The sequence below is a fragment of the Pinus tabuliformis genome, chromosome 3_1 (genome assembly GCF_031772625.1).
Source record: "Pinus tabuliformis cultivar Carrire ecotype Pingquan chromosome 3_1, CPIR1, whole genome shotgun sequence".
NCBI classification, from domain to species: Eukaryota; Viridiplantae; Streptophyta; class Pinopsida; order Pinales; family Pinaceae; genus Pinus; species Pinus tabuliformis.
Window position 1 is genome coordinate 50,854,868 of NC_142301.1, and position 26,043 is coordinate 50,880,910.

General features: G+C 35.1%; 1 protein-coding gene across 1 annotated transcript in view; it reads left to right on the forward strand.

Moving 5' to 3' along the window:
• The first annotated feature begins 1,047 nt into the window (after positions 1-1,047).
• The window catches only part of LOC149185715 (uncharacterized), a 125,820-nt gene continuing 100,824 nt past the window's right edge, over positions 1,048-26,043 (forward strand). The window contains exons 1-2 of the mRNA XM_089409117.1: positions 1,048-1,115; positions 1,217-1,339. Of these exons, the coding sequence (XP_089265243.1) occupies positions 1,048-1,115; positions 1,217-1,339 (191 nt within the window). The remainder of the gene's footprint in view (positions 1,116-1,216; positions 1,340-26,043) is intronic.

Genomic DNA, 26,043 nt, shown 5'->3' on the forward strand with positions numbered 1-26,043 from the left:
AGGAGGGGATCAACCCCAATCTTCAAAACCAAAATTATCTCTCTATCTTCACTAGTGTTAAGAACAAAATGAACATTATCAAGATTAGAAATAGTTCTCATGAGTTTCTTGAGGAATTGGGTCTCACTCAATTCCCAAAACCAGTTGAGATAAAAAAAATGGTCACATATTCAATCCAAAAAGAATTAAGATGAAAAATATTTTCTCTTAAATTATCCATCTTATACTCACATTAGATATATAAATATATAAATATAAATTCTTTATCTTCATTATATATAAATATAAATTCTTCATCATTTTCTTCGTTTTCTATATATAACATTCATAAATATTAAATAATTAATGATAAGATGTATTTTCTTCGTTTTATATATATAATATTCATAAATATTAACTAATTAATGATAAGATGTATTCTTACCATTATTGGAAAAAAAAAGATGTATTCCTACTGTATTCTTTGTATCTTTGATGCAAAAGTTATTTATAAATGAATATAGAGGCTTTTTTTTATTCATTTGAGATGCCGTTTAATTTATTTTTTTAATTCTATTCGTAATTTTAAACTTTCATTAAATTAAATTCGTTATCTATTTTTCTTTTTTATTTTGTGTACGGTGGAGAGTCCTTTTGTCTGGCGAATCAAACTCGGTCTCCCACGGGCAGCCAGAGTCAGATTCCGGGTGCTTCCAACTTCCAGGTCATGGCGGCCGCTGCGGATTCCTTGACGACAATCGTTCCAATTCGTTGACGCCCTCCAATTCAAATTCGAAGGCCCCACAACTGTGTTTGAAAACACATTTCCAACGGTTCCCGCTAACAACTATGTTTGAAACTACTTCCCGCATTCCCACTAGGTCGTGCCTGCCTCACAATTAACCCCCATTCCATCCTATTAAATCCCGGGTCCTCACCACCTTACTTCCCTTCTATCCATTTCAATTTTTCTTAGCGAGATCTGAAAGCTTGCTTCCTCTAGAGTTGTGGGTTGTCGAGATGATGGACTTCATTTTCTACTTGGACACTCAGTCCCTGCGAGAAATAATGAGAAGCATAATTATAGCTTTAGGCTGGACCTATATTGCGCTGTGGTCGTTGGATCAGCATGCCCGGTAAAATTCTTTCCCCCTTTTCTCCTGAGGCTTTCTTGTCATGAATATCATTTGAATTTATATATGTCATTTTAGATATAATGTATCGTTTTCATTTTCAGAGATTTACAATGTAAGGACGGATGGTTTAAACCAGAAATGGAAACTGGATCGTCCACGATCCGAAGTGTAGTTCAAACACTTTTCAATATTTACAAGCTTTGCCGATTTGCTGTGGACACAGGGTAAGTTTCCCCCTTTTCTCCTGAGGCTTTCTTGTCATGAATATCATTTGAATTTATATATGTCATTTTAGATATAATGTATCGTTTTCATTTTCAGAGATTTACAATGTAAGGACGGATGGTTTAAAACAGAAATGGAAACTGGATCATTGACGATCCGAAGTGTAGGTCAAACACTTTTCAATATTTACAAGCTTTGTCGATTTGTTGTGGACACAGGGTATTCAGAATACCATGTTGAAATTATAATTTCAACTGCAATGAACAGTTGAACAGCAGCAACTATTTTACTTTAAAAAAAAGCCACCGCCATTACTGTTTTTTCACCTTTTAATTGTTTTTTTGTTCCCGATTAATTGTTTTTTTGTTCCCGAAGGAGGAAGATGAGATCCAGCGCTATGACATTACTTCTAAACAACCGCATTAAAGAGCAGAATGGCCGAAAGTGAAAAGAACCAACCTCAAGCCATCGCAGCATTTATCAGCCATGGGTTTTAACACCACCGACTCAAGAAATACAGCAAAAGATCAGATTTGTTCATCATGAGCAGCAGATTGTAGTAGTAGAGACTTCATCAGCAAGTTACAGCGGTTGGTGGATAAGTTATGACAGCTTCCCGCACTGTAAAAAGCGGAAAATGTAATGCACTATAAAACGCAGACACAGCAGTGTAGAAAATAATAGAGAGTTCCTTTTTAATGCACAGCAGTGCAGAAGTTTTTTTTTTATAATACACAGCAGCGCGTATGTATGAACGAAAATTTACACACAGCAGTGTAAAATTTTTTTCAAGAAATAAACAGTGTTAAAGCAGCGTTAATTTTGAGCAGAAACAGAGTGTGTTGTAGATGCACAGGAGTGTAGACACAGCAGTGCGAAGTGCAGACACAGCAAGTGAAAAAACAGTGTGTTGACTTTCAGAGGAGACATAATATTTTGCTTTCTATAATGTACAGCAGTGCAGACACAGTAATGTTTTTTTTAGTGTGAAACTTTTGAAGTTTTTTTTTGAACTGTCTTTAAAGCAGCCTTGTAGTTATCCCTCTGTTAGAGGAAGTATCGTTAATGAATACAAAGTCCATTTTGTTGTGCGTTGTTGAAACTTTGTTATCAGAAAATATTTTTTTTTGTTACGAGGCGTCAAAAGAAAGTGTTGCTCAAACACCATTGCTGAAACACTACATTCAGCAATTGACGAAACTGCGTTGCTGAAACACCGTATTTCGCAAACGATTTTTATTTCCGCTTTGTTAAAAACAGAGTATTTTTTTTTGTTTTGTTCAGTTTTGTTTGGAATTATCAAAAATTCCCAACATGGTATCAGCACTTGTCCAGGCTCTTTGAAGACGTCAAAGAATCTGAAAGAAGGTTTTTTGCTGCAGTAAATTATCCAGCAAAGTGAAAACGCTGTCAAGTCAAGTATTGCAAGAATGGCCAGCACCAGCACCAGCGTGGGTATGTTTAATACCCAGCTCCCACAGTTCAATGGGAAAAACTATGACTACTGGGCAATAACCATGAGAGCCATGTTTACCTCACAAGATTTATGGGAACCTATGTTGCCAGGAAACGTGGGTGCGGGGACGGGGACTCGGACGGGGACGACATTTTTGGAAACAGGGTGCGCGGGTTCGTCGAGTAATATAATAATATTAAATTTTAATAATTATATTTTATATATTATAAATTTATAAGTAATAATATATATGAAATTTGAATTTGTATATTTTTTCAACTTTAAACAACAAAACTTTAATGATAATCATTTAAATGGGACAGATTTTGTCACACACAGCTGACTGAGATACACTAGCCAAGTTTCCTACAAACTCAAGAGTAGGCTCAAAAATCCTAAAGTATTCTGAATTCTCAAAGACTCAACATTTTAAACTTTATTTTATTGGGCTGCCCTGTGTGTTTGGTGGGACAGTAGTGAAATATATGCTGCCAGTAGCCATAATTTATACTTTAATGTAGCCACAAGCCTAAAAAAAAACCACAGAATTTATATGTTAATGAAAAATGTAATGATTCAATTTTTCAAAAATTAAAATATATATACTATGAATTGTTTTTCCTGAACAAATTCTGAACCATTTAATTGGATTTTGTTGATCCATGGTGAAATTACATTGCAAGGGCAAGCAACACCATTGTTAGAGGGTAGATAATGAATTGGCTTGAATGTTGTGTAGATGATTGAGTTGAAAATTTGAAATACATTCTCACTGAACGGTTTATATTGTAAAGAATAGCACAGAGCTATATTCAGTGTATGAATGCAATTATGTAATGTCATTCATAAATGCAAAAAATGATGAAGATTTTCTGCACTTTATTAATCTAATTGCAACTATTTCAAGTTAAAAGAACTGAAACGTATACTTCTCATATTATAGTATATAGTATAAAAATTAAAAATTTAACAAGTCTGGGCTGAGTAGAGGTAAGTTTGTGGCATTGTCATCTCTGTTTAGGGCTTCGGTTGGGTACAGGAGTCTGCATAGGGAGGCCGAGGTCTGTTCCTTAGTGAACAATGAGTTGTTTTGTGTAAACAGTGGCATGAATCAAGCCCTACAGCTCAGCGTTTGACAACAACAAGGAGGAGGGACTATGCCGCAGCCGTAGGAGGCAAATTGAGTGTATAAAAGTGGACTGACAGTTGTAGCTCATGTTGTAGACAGTCCGAAACAGCAAGAAATTGTGACATTCATTCCGGCAATTCTGCTTAATGTAGTTGAACCCCTGTGGGTGTTCACTGTTCAAATGTGTAATATAATGCACCTATATTTTTCACACGTCGGCCTTGTGAAACTTTTCCATGGAATAATAAAGTTGAAAACGAAAACTTGTAAATACCACTGCCATTGAAGCTGCTCTATCCACTGCCGCTGAAGCTGCCCACTGCTGCTGAAGCTACCCACTGCCGCCGGAAATGGTAAACGGGGACGGCTCAAGCCTCAACCAAATGGAAAAAGCTTAAGAGTTAAATGAAATCAGTAATCACGTATCAGATATTTGCTTGTGTGTGTTCATAAAGAGTTAAAGTCTTAAAGATTTACGGTTTTTTTAGTTTTTTACCTTTGTTATAAGTTATTTTTTAAATTTCAATAAAAAAAAATATTTGAAACTTAAATTTTTAATATAGTTTTTTTATGAAGAACCCAAAAAACCCAACCCGAAGAACCCAAGAACCCGTTAAAGGAAAAAAACCCAATTTTTTATTTTGAAGAACCCGGTTCTTCATGGAAGAACCCGATTCTTCTGGGTTCGTCTGGGAAGAACCCGTACCTGAATCCGGTACTTGGGTGCGGGAACCCGGGACGGGTTCGAGAACCCCACCCTCGAGTGCGGGTACCCATGAAACATAGATGGGAACTTGTTGAATATGGATTTGAAGAGCCAACAAATGAAAATGAGTTTAATGGATTGACTCAGGCAGAGAAAGAGTTGTTGAAGAGAAATAAGAAGAAGGATTCAAAAGCCTTTGTATTTTTATATCAAGCAGTGCATGAGAGTGTGTTTCCAAGGATAGCAGCAGCCAAGACATCCAGAGAAGCATGGCAAACTCTCAACACAGCCTATCAAGGCATGGAGAGAGTGAAGACATCAAAACTACAGTTGCTGAGGAAAGATTTTGAGAACCTGCGCATGAAGGAGTCAGACAATATTGACTCATTCTTCACACAGGGAATTGGTCTGGTCACACAGATAACGTCTCATGGAGAAACTCTTGAAGAAAGGAGGATTGTGGAGAAACTATTGAGGTGCCTACCCTCAAAGTTTGATGTGATTGCCACCACCATAGAAGAGACAAAGGATCTCTCAAATTTTTCAGTTGATGAACTTCATGCATCATTGATAACACATGAGCAGAGGTTGAATAGAAATGAAAACTCATCTTTAGAGCAAGACTTCAAGACCCAGATGTCATTTGGAAGAGGAAGAGGTCAAGGCAGAGGAAACAAGAGAGGAAGAGGCAGAAGCCAATACAGAGGTGGAAGAAACAGTTCAGCAAACGCTCAAGGAAGAGGCAACAATCCAAATCAGAACCAAGGCCATGGCAGCAGCCAACAAAGTGGACAACATCATGCTCAAGGACAAAGGTATGAAAAATTCAATGTCCAATGTTATTACTGTAAAAAATATGGGCACTATGCAAATGAATGTAGGAAGAAGCAGCATGATATGAGTAATATATTTAGTGCAAATATCACTAGAAAAAATATCAGCCAAGATAATGTGTTGTTAGTTTGTAATATGGTTGAAACAAACAGTGAAGATATATGGTTTCTAGATTCTGGTTGCAGCAACCATATGACAGGAAACATAGCCCTGTTTTTTGCTTTAGATCAGAGTGTGCAGTCACAAGTCACACTTGGGACTGATAGTAAAATTTCTGTTATGGGAAAAGGAGAAGTTAAAATATATACAAAGAAAGGTGAAAAGAAAACCATAGCAGATGTCTATTATGTTCCCGGAATGAAGTGTAACCTCTTGAGTATTGGACAACTTGTTCAAAAGGGTTACAATGTTTTCTTTGAGAATGATGTATGCACCATCATGGATAGAAAACCCAGCAAAAGATGTATTGCTAAAGTGAAGATGACGAGGAATAAGATGTTCCCTCTCAGAATAAGGGCAGATTTAAAAAATAAAGAAGTAATTGTAGCAGTGACACAAGAGGCTCTCCAAAGTGTACCAAAGGATGAAAATTGGTTGTGGCATTTGAGATTTGGACATCTCAACTTTGGAGGTCTTAACTTGTTGAGTAGAAAAGGAATGGTAAGAGGATTACCATTGATAGAGAAACCGGACAGTCTTTGTGAAGATTGTATCTTGGGGAAACAACACAAAGAAAGTTTTCCATCAGGGAAAAGCATAAGGGCAAAAGCACCCTTAGAGATTGTCCACTCAGATTTATGTGGACCGATGAAAACCCCATCATTAGCAGGCAGCCAATATTTTCTAACATTTATTGATGACTTTACCAGAAAGACTTAGGCTTATTTCTTGAAGAATAAGAGTGAAGTGTTTGAAAATTTTCAAAATTTCAAAGCACTTGTAAAAAATCAAAGTGGGCTGCGTATCAAGGTTTTGAAAACTGACAGAGGAGGTGAGTATATCTCCAAAGAATTTTTACATTTTTGCAGAGAAAATGGAATACACAAACAATTTACAGCTAGGTACACCCCGCAGCAAAATGGAGTTGCTGAAAGGAAGAATAGGACCATCATAGATATGGCGAGGAGCATGTTGAAGGCAAAGCATTTGCCAAATGATTATTGGGTTGAAGTTGTACATTGTGCAATATATATTTTGAATAGGTGTCCAACAAAAGCAGTCATGAACAAAGTGCCAGAAGAAGCATGGAATGGGAGAAAGCAAGGAGTCACCCACATGAAAGTTTTGTGTTGTGTGGCTTATGCACACATTCCAGATCAGCTAAGGAAGAAATTGGACAGCAAAGGGGAGAAATGTATTTTCATTGGATACAGTGAGGAATCCAAAGCTTACAGGTTGTATATCCCATCCACCAAGAAGTTTTTTGTGAGCAGATATGTTCAATTCATTTAGGAGGAAGCTTGGGATGGAAGCATAGAGAAAACAGTGAATGTTAAAAACTGTTTGTCTCATGATGAGGATGATGAGGAGATCGCTGAAACACCCTAAACAGCAGCCCCAACACAAGGACAGCAAGAGACACCCTTGAGGAGAAATGAGAGTGCTTCTCTAAGCACACCATAAGGAGGAAATTCAAGTGTGTCCTCAAGCACTTGCACACCAAATGAAAGAGGTAAGAAATTCAGAAATTTAAGTGACATTTATGATGAAGGAATGAATTCTTTGTTTGCTTTGTATTGTCATATTGATGACCCTGTTCATTTCAAAGATGCAATTAAAGATGAGAAATGGATAGAAGCTATGGATGAGGAGATGAATGCCATAGAAAGAAACAAGACATGGGATTTAGTTGAGCTACCAAAAAGTAAAGAAGTCATTGGAGTTAAATGGGTCTACAAGACCAAGAGTAATGCTAAAGGCAAGATATAAAGGCACAAGGCAAGACTTGTTGTCAAGGGATACAAGCAACATTATGGGAGAGATTATGAGGAGACTTTCGCACCGGTTGCAAGAATGGAAACTATGAGAGCAGTGTTGTCCATAGTAGCACAAAACAAATGGAAAGTTTACCAAATGGACGTGAAGTCAGCATTCTTGAATGGAGTGTTAATGGAAGAGGTTTACATTGAGCAACCTCTAGGCTATGAGAAGAAAGGCCAAGAGCACAAAGTTTGCAGATTGAAGAAAGCTCTTTATGGGCTGAAGCAAGTGCCAAGAGCGTCGTACAGTAGGATAGATTCCTATCTACTGGAGAACGGATTTGAGAAGTGTGAGGAAGAACCCATTGCTTACATCAAACAAAAGGACGGTAAAATTTTAATTGTTGTGTTATATGTTGATGATGTGATTTTTATAGGTAATGATGACTACCTCATTGAAAATTTCAAATCAGTCATGAAAGAAGAATTTGAGATGACTGACATGGGTTTGCTGAGATACTTCTTAGGAATAGAAGTAGATCAAAATAAAAATTGAATTTTTATTTCGTAGGCAAAGTATGTAAATGAAGTGTTGGGCAGATTTAACATGCAGGACAGCAAGGCAGCAATCACTCCCACGGTAATGGGATTAAAACTCAGCAAAGAGGACAACAGCAAGGATTTTGACCCTAGCATGTACAAGAGCATAGTTGGCAGCCTTATGTATTTAACTGCAACTAGGCCGGACATAATGCATGCTGTTATTTTAATTTCCAGATTCATGGAGAGGCCAAAAGAAACACATTGGCAGGCAGCAAAGAGAATTCTGAGGTATGTTGAAGGGACAAAAGGGTATGGAATTTTTTATACTGTTTCAGAATGTTCAGATTTAGTTGGATACACAGATAGTGATTGGGCTGGAAGTGTAGATGACTGGAAAAGCACATCTGGTTACGTTTTTCACATAGGTTCAGGAGCCATTTCATGGGCTTCCAAGAAATATCCAATTGTGGCGTTGTCTACAACAGAAGCAGAGTACGTGGCAGCTACAGTAGTAGCGTGTCAAGCGGTTTGGATGAGGAGAATGTTAAGAAGTCTATGCCAAGAGCAAGCAACAACAATAGTTATTTTTTGTGACAATAGCTCAGCTATTGTGTTGTCCAAGAATTCTGTGTTCCACAAGAGAGCAAAACACATAGACACAAAGTTTCACTACATCAGAGAATTGGTGAACAATGGAGAAATCATTTTACAACATTGCAGGACTCAGGAACAGGTTGCGGATATTCTGACCAAGCCATTGGACCAGAAAAGTTTTGAGTTTTTAAGGAAACGTTTGGGTATGACTGATAACCCAACAGTTGAAATTAAAGGGGAGTGTTGAAATTATAATTTCAACTGCAGTGAACAGTTGAACAGCAGCAGCTATTTTACTTTTTTAAAAAAGCCACCGCCATTACTGTCTTTTCACCCTTTAATTGTTTTTGTGTTCCCGAAGGAGGAAGATCAGATCCAGCGCTATGCCATTACTTCTAAACAACCGCATTAAAGAGCAGAATGGCTGAAAGTGAAAAGAACCAGCCTCGAGCCATCGCAACATTTATCAGTGATGGGTTTTAACACCACAGACTTAAGAAATACAGCAAAAGATCATATTTGTTCATCATGAGCAGCAGATTGTAGTAGAGACTTCATCAGCAAGTTACAGTGGTTGGTGGATAAGTTATGACTGCTTCCCGCACTATAAAAAGCAGAAAATGTAATGCACTATAAAACGCAGACACAACAGTGTAGAAAATAATAGAGAGTTCTTTTTTAATGCACAGCAGTGCAGAAGTTTTTTTTTTATAATACGCAGCAGCGTGTATGTATGAACGAAAATTTACACACAGCAGTGTAATTTTTTTTCAAGAAATAAACAGAGTGTTACAGCAACGTTAATTTTGAGCAGAAACGGAGTGTGTTGTAGATGCACAGGAGTGTAGACACAGCAGTGCGAAGTGCAGACACAGCAAGTGCAAAGACAGTGTGTTGAATTTCAGAGGAGACATAATATTTTGCTTTCTGTAATGTACAGCAGTGCAGACAGAGTAATCTTTTTTTTAGTGTGAAGCTTTTGAAGTTTTTTTTTGAACTGTCTTTAAAGCAGCCTTGTAGTTATCCCTCCATTAGAGGAAGTATCGTTAATGAATACAAAGTCCCTTTTATTGTGCGTTGTTGAAACTTTGTTATCAGAAAATATTTTTTTTGTTACGAGGCGTCAAAACAGAGTGTTGTTGAAACACCAGTTTCAGTGTTGCTGAAACACCGTTGCTGAAACACTACATTCAGCAATTGACAAAATTGCGTTGCTGAAACACCGTATTCCGCAAACGATTTTTATTTCCTCTGTGTTAAAAACAGAGCATTTTTTTTTGTTTTGTTCAGTTTTGTTTGGAATTATCAGAAATTCCCAACATACCCAGCTATAGGATGGATTTAGAAAGGGCGTTCTAAAACCCTTTAACGTTTTTCATTATTTTGAGGATATTTTATGATAATTTATGTAGATGGTGTATTTTTGTTGTTTAAAATATGTGGTTAAATATATAAATGGATTCAATTTCTTAAAAAAAAAATTAAGACATTATGCAGAACACTAAAATTGCAAATTTAATGAATATATCAGTTTTGAAATCAGATTTTTTAAGCATAAACAAGGGTACCAAACAGAGGTGTTTTCTTACTGCAAACATTACATGCTCACTTATGTCTTCTGTTACGGACTGTGGACAACCTTGTTGGGAATTTTCTGCTAAATTTCAAAACAAGATAAAGAACAGAGAAAAAAGCTCTATTTTTAACCCAGAGAATAATACTCTGTTTTTGCACAAGATCTTAACACAGTGGAAACTAAAAATTGTTTGCTGGAGATGAAGAACAAAATTTCACACACCAAAATTAACTTGTATTCCTTAATCAAACCTGCCTGTTACAAAAAAAAAAGATCTTCCTCTTAACAGAGGGATTACACAACTATTGTTACAAAAGAGTCTTCCTCTTAACAGAGGGATTTCACCAGCACTGCTTTTACAAAAACATCTTCCTCACACATAGGGATTCTCTAAGGAATGCTTCAGTTCCACAAAAATTTACTCTGTCTCTTCAGGAACAAATACTTTGTCCCAGCTTACAAATTTACACTGCTGTGTAAATATTTTCTCACATGTTGCTGCGTTTTCACCTTACATTATATTTCACTTGCGCTGTTGCACATTCCCTTCCTGTTTTCTCTCAACGAGCAACCACAAAACATAACACACACTGTTGCGTGCTCCCTCTCATTTTTCAATGTATAACTACACCATTACAATCGCACTGCGGTGCATAAAATTTTTCCTTGGCGCTGTTGCCCTTACCTTTCAACGTTGCTCCTGTTCCCTCTTTCTTCGCATTGATGTGCGTTTTTTTTTTACTTGCATATATCTGAATGAACAAAAACATAACATACCCTTTTTGTTTGACTTGTGCCGTGTTAAAAAAATAAAATTAAAATTAAAGCTTTTACCTAACTTTACTGACCGCCGTAGATTTATATTAATTACATTAATATGGTTTCCCCATTCGTTGGACAATTCTTCAGCAATATATCTCACACTACCTTCTAGCAAAAAGTACCGTGTAACTGGTCTTAAATTCTTCACATGGCAATATAAATAATTTTTGGAACAAAGGTACTCATCTGTGAATTCACTACAGCAAACAGTAGTCAAACGAAAACTTCACACAAGCTCCATGTGTTGGACTGTACGCAGCTTCAGCTTCAATCAACGGTGGACAGCCATCATCTCAATCGAACGGCTATCGCTTGAAAAAAACAAATGAACTTTATTGGCTGGGAAACAAGTGGTTTTGGAACCGTACTGTGGACACGCGTCGGCAGTTGGATGTGATCGGAGCTCTCGGAGGTAAAACCACAAACGACAAAAGGTGGTGCAGGGAACTATACTGGTGGTTTTTCGGAAATAAATGACGCGACACTGTTCAACTGTTACGGCAGTTGAAATTAAAATTTCAACATTCCCCTTTAATTTCAATTGCTGGCTTATCAGTCATACCCAGACATTTCCTCAAAAGCTCAAAACTTTTCTGCCTATTTGTATCAGCTTTCCTTTCATCGCTTTCACTGCTGTGCTCAGGCACTCCAATCATGTAATATCCTCTTTCTCTCTGCCTCAGGCAAGATTTCCAACCTTTGCATCTCTAAGCTATCTTGCAACCTTTTCTTCTCTGCTTTTATGGCAGATTTAATTCCATATCTCTCCCCTAACTGTATGCATCTTCTCCTTTTAGCAGACTCTTCTCAAAATAAACTTAGATTGGCTGGAGAGCGCAAGGGACTTTCGGACTGTATTTGCTTCCTTCTCCATACTTGTGTAATTTTCTTCTTTCGCATGGTTCTAGTTTGTGTAAGAGCCCATGTGAAGTTACAATCGCGTGCCATATGACCAATGTTATGACACTCGAAGCATTCTACATTGTTCATGAATAAGATTTCATGATTTCTTCCTGTAAAATTGTTTCTTGGAGGTTGTCGGAGACTATAACATCTATCTCTATGAGATGCCTTACAGTCTTTTGCCATATGACCAAAGTTTGAACAAGAATAACAATAACCAAAAAATGAACTTTGGTACCTGGGAGATGGAGGTTTCCTTGATGTACTTCTGAAGTCTTTCTGCCTTGAGATCCTTTGATGATAACCATTCCCTCTTGCCTCTTTGACATCATTTACATTTCTTTTTGGAGCTGGTTTTATACTTGGAGCAATATTTCTTCTTGGAATAGGATTTCTTCTATTGTAGCCTTGATTTTTCTCCTTGTCTTTGCTGGAACTAGGAGCATCACAATTTCTTTCTGGCTTCTTCACATCTCTTTTGTTTAAAGCATTTTTATTCTTGTTTGATGGTTCACCTGCATACCCGAGTCCTGATTTATCAGATGGACATCTGTGATAGCTGAGCATGTCATCCAAGGCTTGAGAGGTCTTCATGATTTTGTTCATCCCTTCAACCTTTTTTCTAAGGAGGAAAATCTCTTCTTCCAATCTTTCACACTCATTATTCTTCTTTGCAAGTTGTTCCTCCGTTTCTTCCTTGCTATGAGTAGATTCAACTACTACTATTTTAAGGGAGATGATATTTGACTTCATTTCTTCATTATTTGCTTGACTGCTTTCCATTCTCTTCTCAGCTTCTTGTGCCTGTTTCCTAGCTTCTTGTAATTGAGACTTAAGGGAGGAGACCTCTACCTTGTAATGACCAATCTCTTCTTCAAGTTTGTTCATGCTCTTGTGCCTTTGTTCAAGTTGACTTGACAAGGTATTTTCTTGCTTCTTTGCTTTATTCAATTCCTTCTTAAGCTTGGCAAGCTCTTCATCCCTTTCTTGTACTTGAAGCTTGATGAGGTCAACTTTCTTCCTTGTTTGATCTTGGTTACTAGCTGGAGCTATCTTCTTAACTGCTTCATTTTCCTCTTTCAAATTGTTAATCTTTTCAATGGCAGTGATAAGTTGAGCGAGGAGTTCTTCTACAAAGTCCTTTTCATTCTTTTCATCTTCTATGATGGGTTCAGGATCTCCTTCTTGATTGATGGTCATGGTCAGTGCTCCTTTTGAGTGAAGGTCATGAAGTTTGTCCCATATATCCTTTGCTGATGAATATTTTCCTAGATTCTTCTTTACAGAATCAGGTAGCCCATCCAAGATTGTCTTTGCTGCTTTTGCATTGTACTCCTTGGATTCTCTATCCATCTTGCTATCATAAATCACTGATTCCCAAAGTTCAATCCCTTGAGACTCTAAGAAAGTCCTCATTTTTACTTCCCATATATTAAAGTTCCCATTGAGCCTTGGAGCCTCAAATAGAATGCTTTCAAATTGATTGTCTTCTATTTTAGTAGTAGAGGGAGACACATCCTTAGGAGGATTGGAGACTTTCTTCCTTGACCTTGCCATTCTTAACTATGCTTCAAATACCTGACTATGTATTTAAAATAACTGACTGTCTTCAATAGCAACACAAAAAACTAGTTTGAGAAATACCTTGGATTTTTGATTGAGTCTTCACTCTGCTGGAGAAGCTACTGCAACAAAATGAACCTTCCTTCAGCTTCTTTGACACCTTCAAAGAGCCTAGAGAAGCTCTGATACCACTATTGGGAATTTTCTGCTAAATTCCAAAACAAAATAAAGAACAGAGAAAAAAGCTTTATTTTTAACCCAGAGAATAATACTCTGTTTTTGCACAGGATCTTAACACAGCGGAAACTAAAAATTGTTTGCTGGAGATGAAGAACATCATTTCACACACCAAAATAAACTTGTATTCCTTAATCAAACTTGCCTGTTACAAAAAAAAAAGATCTTCCTCTTAAAAAAGGGATTACACAATTGTTGTTACAAAAGAGTCTTCCTCTTAACAGAGGGATTTCATCAGCACTGCTTCAGATACAGTTCCAAAAAAAACAAAAGAGTCTTCCTCTTAACAGAGGGATTTCACCAGCATTGCTTTTACAAAAACATCTTCCTCACACAGAGGGATTCTCCAAGGAACGCTTCAGTTCCACAAAAATTTACTCTGTCTCTTCAGGAACAAATACTTTGTCCCAGCTTACAAATTTACATTGCTGTGTAAATATTTTCTCACGCGCTGCTGCGTTTTTCACCTTACATTATATTTCACTTGCGCTGTTACGCATTGCCTCCCTGTCTTCTCTCAACGAGCAACCAAAAAACATAACACACGCTGCTGTGTGCTCCCTCTTATTTTTCAATGTATAACTACACCATTACAATCACACTGCGGTGCATAAAATTTTTCCTTGGCGTTGTTGCCCTTACCTTTCAATGCTACTCCTGTTCCCTCTTTCTTCGCACTATTGTGCATTTTTTTTACTTGCATATATCTGAATGAACAAAAACATAACATGCCCCTTTTGTTTGACTTGTGCCGTGTTAAAAAAATAAAATTAAAATTAAAGCTTTTACCTAACTTTACTGACTGCCGTAGATTTATATTAATTACATTAATATGGTTTCCCCATTCCCTGGACAATTCTTCAGCAATATATCTCACACTACCTTCTGCCAAAAAGTACCCTGTAACTGGTCTTAAATTCTTCACATGGCGATATAAATAATTTCTGGAACAAAGGTACTCATCTGCGAATTCACTGCAGCAAATGGCGGTCAAACGAAAACTTCACGCAAGCTCCATGTGCTAGACTGTATGCAGCTTCGGCTTCAATCAACGGTGGACATCCATCATCTCAATCGAACGGCTATCGCTTGAACAAAACAAACAAACTTTACCGGCCGGGAAACAACTGGTTTTGGAACCGTACTGTGGACACGCGTCAGCAGCTAGATGTGATCAAAGCTCTCAGAGGTAAAACCACAAACGACAAAAGGTGGTGCGGGGAACTGTACTGGCAGTTTTCTGGAAATAAATGACGTGGCACTATTCAACTGTTACGGCAATTGAAATTACAATTTCAAAAAACCTCGTCTCTGTCCATGCAGTAACACTTAAAAAATCTAATATTAAGATTGCAGATATTCACAGTGGTAATTAACGGAAATCTCCATAGAGTTTGATTAAAAAAAACCGAGTTGTGGAGTTGCTACACCTGTACTTTGTGGGCCTGTGCCCAGGGAGATCTACCGATGTTTTCCTTTACCTAATATGTCCAGGAACCCACAATCACCAGCCCTGATGAATCCATGTAATAAGAATTGGTGTACAAATCGTGTGGTTGGCTAGTTGTAAGACCTCTCCATGAATACCGATTTCAAGATATTCACCTGTAATCTTCTTTGTTTTCATAGAAATGCGGGTTAGCACTTTCTTCATTATTCAACCTAAATCTGCAATTAGGATAAAGTTTAGAAACTATCTCTGAATGTTGATAGGCATAGTGAATGGTATCAGAATCATGAACCGCTAATAATGGTATAAGAATAATGAATGAATGGTATGGTATAATATTTATTAAAAGCCAACGTTTCATATTTCATAAGAACAATGAGGAGAGTAGAGAGGCATGCCACTTTTCACTAATATAAAAATATTCACCTGTAATTTTCTTTGTTTTCATAGAAATGTGGGTTAGCACTTTCTTCATTATTCAACCTAAATCTGTAATTAGGATAAAGGTTAGAAACTATCTGTGAATGTCGAAAGGCATAGTGAATGGTATCAGAATCATGAACAACTAATAATGATATACGTTTCATATTTCATAAGAGCAATGAGGAGAGTAGAGAGGCATGCCACTTTTCACTAATATAAAGATATTCACCCGTAATCTTCTTTGTTTTCATAGAAATGCCGGTTAGCACTTTCTTCATTATTCAACCTAAATCTGTAATTAGGATAAAGGTTAGAAACTATCTGTGAATGTCAAACGGGATAGTAAATGGTATAAGATTCATGAACAGCTAATAATGGTATAGGAATAATGAATGAATGGTATGGTATAATATTTATTAACAGCCAACGTTTCATATTTCATAAGACCAATGAGGAGAGTGAGAAGCACTCCACTTTTCACTAATATAAAGATATTCACCTGTAATAGTCTTTGTTTCATAGAAATGCAGGTTAGCACTTTCTTCACTATTCAACCTTAATATGTAATTAGGATAAAGGTTAGAAACTATCTGTGAATGTGGATAGGCATAGTGAATGGTATCAGAATGTTGAACAGCTAATAATGGTATAAGAATAATGAATGAATGGTATGGTATAATAATTATTAAAAGCCAACGTTTCATATTTCATAGGAACAATGAGGAGAGTAGAGAGGCATGCCACTTTTCACTAATATAATATACAAAATTAGTGAAATGTTAAAATATAATTATAGATTTAAAAATTAAAGTTATTATTAAAAGTGTCATTTATTGATGGAAATGAGATATAAGAATAAGTTAACATCTTGTATTTTGGATGCTAAGATTAAAAGAGAGATTAATGTGCAAACTTCTACTAAGAAAAGGAGAGGAAAGGAAAGGATAGGATAGGATAGGATAGTTATGTAATTATTATTTTAGTTGAATTTTATTTTTGGATTTAAAATATTTAGTAAAAACAATTCGCTGTAATTTTAATTTAAAAGGTTAACAATTAAGTTACGATAGTTTTCTTATTGTTTTAAGAAAATTTCAATTTAAAAGTTTAGGAAGATGGATATTATAACAAATATTTTGAAATTGTGCATTTTTTATATTCAATTCTTTTAATATTACAAAGATGACAAACTCTTTTGGTATACAATATTTTTGGAATTGTGGAATGTCTTTTTTTGACATACAAATGTTTTAAGAATTCTCAAGCACTCTTTTCCATGTAAAGCTTATGAGAATTTGATCTTATTTTAACAATGTTATTTTTTTTCTTTAAACTAGTCAAAAAAGAATATTTTTTAATGTTTTTATTTGGGTTGATATCCTTTACAAGATAATTGCTTCTTGAATTTAGATATAGAAATATTTTTTATAATATCATTATTCTATAGAATGGCAGCTTCCATTTATTCCTCAATGATTTAACCAAGATTTGGCATCTTTATCTCAACACTAGTTAAGTCAAAAGTGGTTTTGTGTTAGACAACAAACAACCAAATAGTTTGAAAAAGGAAAGAAAAGTAACTACACCGTTGAGAATTAGATAAAAGAATGAAGGATAAGAATCTTCGAGTGGGAAACTTCCTTTTATAATAGAATAAATGTATAAGATGAGATGACTTTAAATCTAGGCCTCTTTTATAGATAGATAGATAGATAGATAGGTTACATTTATAATTAAAGAGTTTACGAGACAAAACCCAACACTTGATTGTTTATATATTTTGTACATGAAAAACTTATCTTCCCATGTCACCCCTTCTACTAATAGGTTCTTCCACTTGATGAGTAACTCAATAATTACTTGATTTTATAATGGCCTTATCCATGCCTTAAGGATTATTTTCAATTCTAATATCATTTGTCTTTCTTCATTAATATATGGTAAAAATGTTTGGACTAGGATCTTGTCACTCATTATCTTCTTTAAGCAAGAAATCTGTAATACTAGATGTACATGTGAAGATGGAAGAAACCCCAATTTGTGAACCATAGTTCCATTTTTCTGCAACACCTTACAAGGACCATATTACTTAGGTGATAATTTATTGTTTTTCTTTTATTTCTTGAGGGGCATCTATTTATATTATTCTAGCTTCAAGAGTACTCAATTCCCTGCTTCAAATTTCCTTTCACTACTATATTGATATACTTTTTGTTTCATCCTATTTTGTGTTGTAACTAAGTTGTCATTCAATGGATTAAGAACATGTTGTTGGTGCTCTATGCAATCCTCCACTTCTTGAAGTTTTTCTTTCCCCCTCAAGGGTGAAGTGAATGAGAATAGATTATATCCACAAAGTACCATAAATGGGGACATTTTTCATTAAGTATGGAATGACATGTTGTACCACCATTTTTCCAAGGGAAACCTCTTGACTCATTTTATATGTTTATCAGTTGCAAAGCAAAATATACTTGTTTCTACATGTTTATTCACAATATCAATTTTCCCATGAGATTGAGGATGGTAAGAGGCGTCGAAATCCAGTTGAGTACATCTTACCCACAAAAATGTAGGTAACCCCATAGGAGAAATTTGTTCTCCTTCTTTGGACAGACAACCATCTAGCACCCCTACATTTCTCAATATATGTTGATATGTCATATTCCTCTATCATTTGCGTTGGTCAAACACCACTCACCATCCAACATTCCTCTTGAAGGTGGGTCATCATTCGGCGGTACTTTAACCATTTTGCAATCATGTTCTTTTACTTAATGTTTTGGGAATTTCTAACATGGATTAATGGTGATCTGGATGATTGACCAATTTTAAATGAAATATTATTCTTTCACCTTACTAGGGATGTTAGTTTTTTACCCTAGTCGAGTGAGACCTCCTTTCAGGCCTTAGCGTTTTAGGAGGGGCATTACTTGGGAAACCTTGATTGAAGTAGTGTGTCCATATTGATCCCATACTTACCACTTTCTATCATTCCCTAGATTTCATATCCATTCTTGATGCTTGTTTTCATTGGTTCATTGGGATTTGCACCCCCATATCCTCATCCTTGAAATTGGCCTAGAAAAACTACCTTAGAGGTTGATGCATATGAAAGAATGAAAAAAACATAATATGGCCACAATAAAAGAAAATGAAAAATATGGATGGTATATTAATTAGTGCATGGGAAAAACCCTAGCATGAGCTATACCCCTCTCATTAACCATCACCCGGGACATGAGCACTTAATGCTCCATCACATAATGAAGGAACCCTTTACCATCCAAGCCCTAATGAGCGAGAATCTACCACATCATTAAGGGGTAAATAAATTCTAAATAATTAAAATAAATCTTGGACACCAAAGTTATGCTTCTTATCAAAGAATTATTAAAAATAAGCGCACCATAAGGGTGGAAAAAGCGGGTTGGGGAAAGGGGTAACTCATGGCTCCATCATTCCTCCCTCCTTAGATCTATAAAAGTAGGATGATAAACCTCCACATCTAGTCCCATGACCATGGCACCTCACCTTAAAGTTTTTCCTATATATTGCTATTAGTATGGCATGCACCTATGGATTAAATGGTTGACCTAGGACATGTTGCATCCCCTTAGGGGTTGAAAACACTTAATAGGGTTGAACATCCATCCATCCCTAATATAAGTAGGGAACCATTTTACTGGACTTGTTCTAGTTAAATATTTGAAGGTGATCTTTGTTTGAAGTGTTATTATGCCCTTAACAAATAACTATGGTACATTATGATGCATATATGGTCATTGCCCCTAATTATTGGTGAATTTCACTTAACTTTGAGATGGTTTTCTCATATGGTCCTTCACATAGTAGTAGATGCATTTGAGTGCACATTATATGTCTCTGCTACACATCATGTCCAGATCATTTTGCACTTCCATGGAGAAATGATGACCTTGCAGATGCACCATTTCCCCTCTAGAGCATAGAATTGGGAACTTTCATGACTCCAATAAATGATTGAAACCTTAGAGCACCCCCAAATGTTGAAACATTAATATCCTCTTTCTTGGTGTTGTATCCAACGTACCCAGCATGCCCCAAAGTTGGCCTTGACACCACTTGATGGGCATTACTTGAGTATGAGTTTAGACAGCAATTGCCATCCCTAGAATCACAAGGGAGGGCTTTTACTTTCAATTGGAGCCCTAAGGCTAGAGAGAGGATACCATGTCACCTATCTAGCCCTTTAGAGGGTGACATAGAGCACCCAAAGCATGGTTTTGATACTTGAAGGCATTTTTGGGAATTTCTTGATAGCTTACCCTTACGGATTGGAGTCGATTATGATGATGGGACATCTTGCTAGCCCATCCATGCAATTTCATACCATTTATGACCCAAAAATGGCATTTTTCATGTTTATGGAGGATGTTGAGCCACACTTGTGGGATTTTATGGCATTATTATGTTGTTTTGAGCTTTGAAATTGGCTTGTAACCCCTTGTCTTGGAAAACTCTCAAAATTTAACTTGCGTATGGGCTATAGGTTAATATTTTGTTGTGAATAAAGGTAATGGGCCTGATATAAATAGAGGGTCCCTTCATTATTTTTATTTATCATCACACTATAGAATTTAGCCCCTCTTCTGGGGCACAACTTAGCCTTTATCTAATTCGCTACTTGTGGAGATGACTTTTATGGAGTATTTACTATTGGAGTTTTTATTTTGCATTGGAGATGTTTTTTTTGGATTGAAATAAGGTATTTTCATGGAAAAAATTATAAGTTAATTGTTGATTTTTATTTTTATGAATGTAAAGAAATTTATGCTAAGGTCTTTCTATGATCCATGATTAGAGCATATTTTTGTGGGAAATCTTAGTTAGATTTTGCATGTTAAATATTTCTTCCTTGAAATCCATAAGAGAAATCCTAATGTGTGTCTCCTATTTAATTTCTCCCCTCACAAAAAAGATAGTTAGTGCTTCAGAAACTAGAAAACATATCCCCCACCTACTCCAATCATCAGTCGTTTATCTTTAATAAATTTTCCCTAAAACTCCATCACCCAAGTAGAATTAGGTACTATTAAATTTTGTGTTAGTCAAAATCCTCCAAAATTTAAATATTTTACTTTTTTCTATTTTTCCTAAGCTTCTTAAGGCAAGCCGGTAGTGTTTCTCACAAGGATGAATTTCTCCTAAGGCATTGTGGATACACGTTGGTGTATTAAAAACCTAAGATCTCATTTCTCCTTTTTTCACGCAAAATATTTTATTATGGTGAATCTTCACCTAATAAGGTTGATTTCATCCTCCCCTATTCAATTTTATTCCCTAAAAACCCTAACCCTAGCATAGCTCTAACTTGGAAACTATTTTGAGGGTTTTGTTCTATTTCCTTTTTGATCCAATTTTCTATCAAACCCTTTCCTTGAGTTCTATATTTCTAGCCATTCCCTTATTATGCAAATCAAGAAACCCTAGTTTGTAAGAGTCTTCATCTATCCTACGTGTATGATACATTGTCCCTTCAAAAAAGAAGAACATAGCCTTCTCCAATATAGAGTATTCTCATCTAGCCTAATTTCCATCACCTTGAACCCTATATTTAGAGTATACTTATAAGTGAATATTCACTAAAGAGAGGGAGGGAGATTGTTGAGGTGATTATGGCATTATCTCCTCATTATTGTTACAAGGTCTATCCCTCATCTTGTGAAACCTATCACAATGTTGGATTTCAACTCTCACCTCGTTGGGAATCGATCAAGTGGATTAACCGCCACTACAGGATCCACCCTAAGACCATTCAAAGAAATTAACGAAAATGGTTCGGAAGTTTACTAATTCTTGGAGGTTTTGGTGTAACGGAAAACCTAACATGGTACTAAAGCCTTAGCCAGGTTCGATTCCCCAATTTTCGTTTGAGGGGGGGTGTTGGATTTTCACACTCACCTCATTGAGAATTGATCACATGGAATAACCACCACTCTGGGATCCACCCTGGGACCACTCAAAAAAGGTAATGATAATGGTTTAGAATTTTACTAATGCCTGCGGGTTTTGATGTAACAAAAAACCTAACACACAAGGTTTTCTATATTTTGCGACAAAAATACCCAAACAAGAAAATAATTTAGTCCAAAGAAGTACCAATGAAACTAGATCTATATCACTTACAATAATATTGCAGACTCCATGTAGCTTCTAAACTATTTCAATGAATTTTGTAGCTTAGACTATACTTCCTTTAAAAGGACGAGAAAAGGACAAAATATATATATGTTTTGTGAATCGATCTACCACTATGATGATAGAATTCTTTTCTTCAAACTTTGGTACATCCATATAAAATCCATGGATACATTTTCCGAATGTTGAATTGGTATGTCTAATGGTTGTAGGAGATATGGGTGCTTGATTGTCTCTCCCTTATTATGTTCGTATACCGCACATCCAACCATAGAATTTCAAACATAAGTTTTAAGACTTTCCTAGAAAAAATATGTCTTGATCTTATGCCATGTTTCAAGAACCTTGAATGACCACTTATAGGAGAAGTGTGCAATTCAAAAAGGAAACTTTATTTTTTTTAATTCTTACATAAATGTAGGTGATTTTGATACCACAATAAAACATTATTCCACATAAATTTATCCAATGCATTTGGTTCCTTTTATAATTGTTGAATAGCATTACATGTCTTCTAATCTTGCTTTCACTCTATCATTGATTCTTCCACCCAACCAATATTTTGGAATGATAATACCGCACAATAATACTATTATGTCTCTTTATTTCCTTGAAAGTGCATCTACAACTATGGTTTATTTTCCTTTTTTGTAGATAGTTTTGAATTCATAAAATAACATCTTTGAAACATTTTTTGTTTCTCTTCTAAAGAAAATTGTTGTTCCAAGGAGCATTTCAAGTTATCATGATTTTCTTTTACCCTAAAATGTCTTCTTATAGGGTTAAGACACCATTTCTTAACTTCATGTAATATAGATAACATGTCCTTTTCATAAATGGATTTGAGTAAGTTATTTTCTTTAAATTAGTTGCTTTAAAATCAAAGTGTCCTCCCTACTTGCATTAAAAATGCACCAATTCCATGCATTGAGGCAACACGCTCCATAATAAATGTTTCTGTGAAGTTAGGTGTAGCGAAGAGATGAATCGTACACATAGCCTCTTTAAGTTTTTCCGAAGGTTTAGTTGTTTCTTGAGTCCAAGAAAAACCTCCTTTTCTAATAACATTATTAGATATGTTTCTATTTGACCATAGTTCCTAATAAAGTTGTAGTAATAGCATGTCAATCCTAAGAATTCTCTAAGATTATTCAAGGTTTTTTAAATTGGTCTTTCCATAACAACTTTAATTTTGTCAGGGTCCACTTTGACACCTTTATGAGATAAAATATGACCAAATATTCTAGTTATTGAACCCCAAAGATACTTTTGGAATGCTTTGCATATAGTTGTTTCTTTTCCTATAGTTGAAAGACCATGTCAACACATTATACATTCTCTTCCCAAGATTTTTTGTACATTAATCAAGAAATAGTGATGCAAATTTTCTAAGGGAGGGATTGAAATTAGAATTAATCAATTTTTGAATTTTTGAAGGTGCATTTGTAAGGCTGTGTGGCATCACTGAAAGCTTATCATAACCCACATATGTTATAACGCCTATTTTTTGGATGTCCTATTGTCTCATTCTGATTTCATGATATCTATAATGAAGATCCAAGTTTGAGAAAAAAATTATCCTTGTAATTCATCTAATAATGCATTAGTGGAAAGAATAAGAAACCTAAATGGTCATTTTGTTGTGCTTTTTATAATCTACACACATACACAATGAAACATCCTATATTTGAACTAGTATCACTAGTGAAGAGAAAACACTTTAGTTAGGTTGAATGATGCCAGCCTCTAACGTTTCTTGAACCTTAAGTTCAATATCACTCATTTTTGCATATCGGTACCTATGATGCCTAATATTGAGTGGTACATTTCTCAGTTACAAATCAATAGCATGATAATGATATTAAGTAGTTGGATGACCCTTAGGCATCCCTCCAAATACCTTGGAATTATTGTCAATAAATTTGTAGAGATCCACTAGAGTAGAAATTCTAGATGTTTAAACATCTAGTGAGCGCAATTGTGCAATTATACCATGGTGTCATTCTTTTAGTAATGCACTTTAAAGATTTTCCCTGGATAATTTTGAGTTCAATTTCCTTTTTTAAGGAAAATATCATGAAAATTTCTTGAAACTTAAGAGCCACTATTCTCAATTATTGTAACCATTAGATGCTTAATATAACATCAACACCACCAATTTGTATTACAATCGCGAGACTATCCAATAATACTCACCCATAGTGAGCTTAATACTATGGTATTTCCTTAAATAATTTATGGTACTTCCACTAGAATCGTTAATTGAAACTCTGGCGCTAGATATATAGAGCAATTGAGAAATTTCACTAATTTCCAGTTAATTAAGTTATGGATTACTACAAGAATTAATCATCACTATTATATTTTTTCATTTCAATATATCCCTCTATCATAGGATTCATATAATATTGATGCTAGCTGATGCATGGAAAAATATGGTTGTAGTAGTCTATTTAAGTTCTATATCCTATGATCGTTTTGATTCTTAATATTATATCTCTTCACAACTTGTAGGATAATTTATTCTCACCACAATTTTTCCTGTTACCATATTTTCTATACCAATTGAACCATAATACATCTTCCCTTATTTTATCCATTTGTTGAGGTGTTAACCTTATAGGTTGAATGATGTTAAGAGAGGGAACATGGTGCTCTCTATAAATGTTAATAACCACTTTTATAGTATCCATATTTTTACTTTCAACATTCCTAGCTACGCTGAAACGATGTTAAGGATTTAAGTTTGAAGAGATGAACCTCATGTTTCTCTCCTTTAAAGTGACCATAAAGATATCTAATAAATTATCATCTGGAATATTCTTTACCCTTAGACTTAGTTTTTGGAATTGTTGAATGTGTTATGTAATTGGACATATTTAATAAAGATATATTTATTTACTAAATAATATGTTGCTCTTAATATTCACATAATGTGTTATCAATTCATCCATAAAATGTACCAAGAGATTATAAAATCCCATTTTTTTCACAAAATTGTTGGTACAAAACAAATTGATTAGGGTCTAAATGCAAGGATGAAAGAGTTTCCTTCTGTAAAGTGGGAACTTATTGTAGATAAAAGAGTTCCTCCATTTGGAATATCCATGTAGTATGATCTATGCCATCAAATTTTCTCATATCATTCTTTGGGATTAAGTAGGTCCTTGATATTGATTTGAACCCCCCATGATGTAGATCTAAGAGTGACGAGTATTTATTATTCTTGAACTCAATCCTGATGTTCTTGAATTTGTTAAAATATTTCCAAAATATGACTAGGATTCAACAATTTTTTTATCACCATTTCAATTATTTTACTGTATTCCAATATCAATTTTAGGGAACCTCTCTTATAGGGTACATGAGCATGGATGACATAGAAATTTGTGAAATTTCCATATTTCGGTGTATATTTTGTTCCATATTTTCTATATTTTGTTCCAATTATCTATGTGTTTATCATATCATAACTTTTCATTTACCAATCACTCAAATTATTAAATTGATTCTATAATTTGGATAGTTCATTATATAACTCTTCACATTCTTCATGAGCCATGGCTAAGTTATCTAGAGTTTTTAATTGGTGTAGTTTTTGTAACATAATTTGTCATGTAGAATAACAATAATATTTATCTATATTTATCATATTTACCACACCTTTTAAATCATCCAATACAATTATTTCAATCAAATATACGTCAATTGTAAGTTATGTACCTTTAAAATAATAACTAGACTTTCTTCCCAGCGTACCATTTTCCTAATGTATCTTTAATATTTCAATCCATATAAGTTTAAAATTTTGGCATATAGTACTACGATATGTGTTTTCTAAATTCCATATGTTTTACCAAAATTTGATGTGCCAAGTGAAAGTTATGGTAACTTTCCTAAAACTTGTTGGTTCTAGGCCCTTTCTTAACAACAAACTTGTATGAAATTCCATGTATCTAATTTTTCTAATTCTAAGATATATACATCCTATTTCTAATGAAACTTGTGGCACTCAATTTGGATATTTTTAGAGTTCAATATGAGTGTTTTACCTAAAAAAGAGTTTTGAGACTAATTGTTGGACTACTAAAAAACCCTACTATCCATAGCTCATAAATTTCAATGTATAGACCATCAAAATTTGAAACTTTTACAACGTGATCTATGATGAGTTTCCTTAGGAAATTGAAATTTTTTCACTTTGAAATGTCCCAAAAAAACATATAGTTGTTTTACCAATAACACATGTTTGAGACTAGTTTTAGGTATAATTGAAAACCTCAATTTCCATAAGCTATGACTGTAAAAGTATAATAAAACAAAGCCTAAAGTGTTTATCACGTGTGCATTTTTATGTCTTCTCAAACT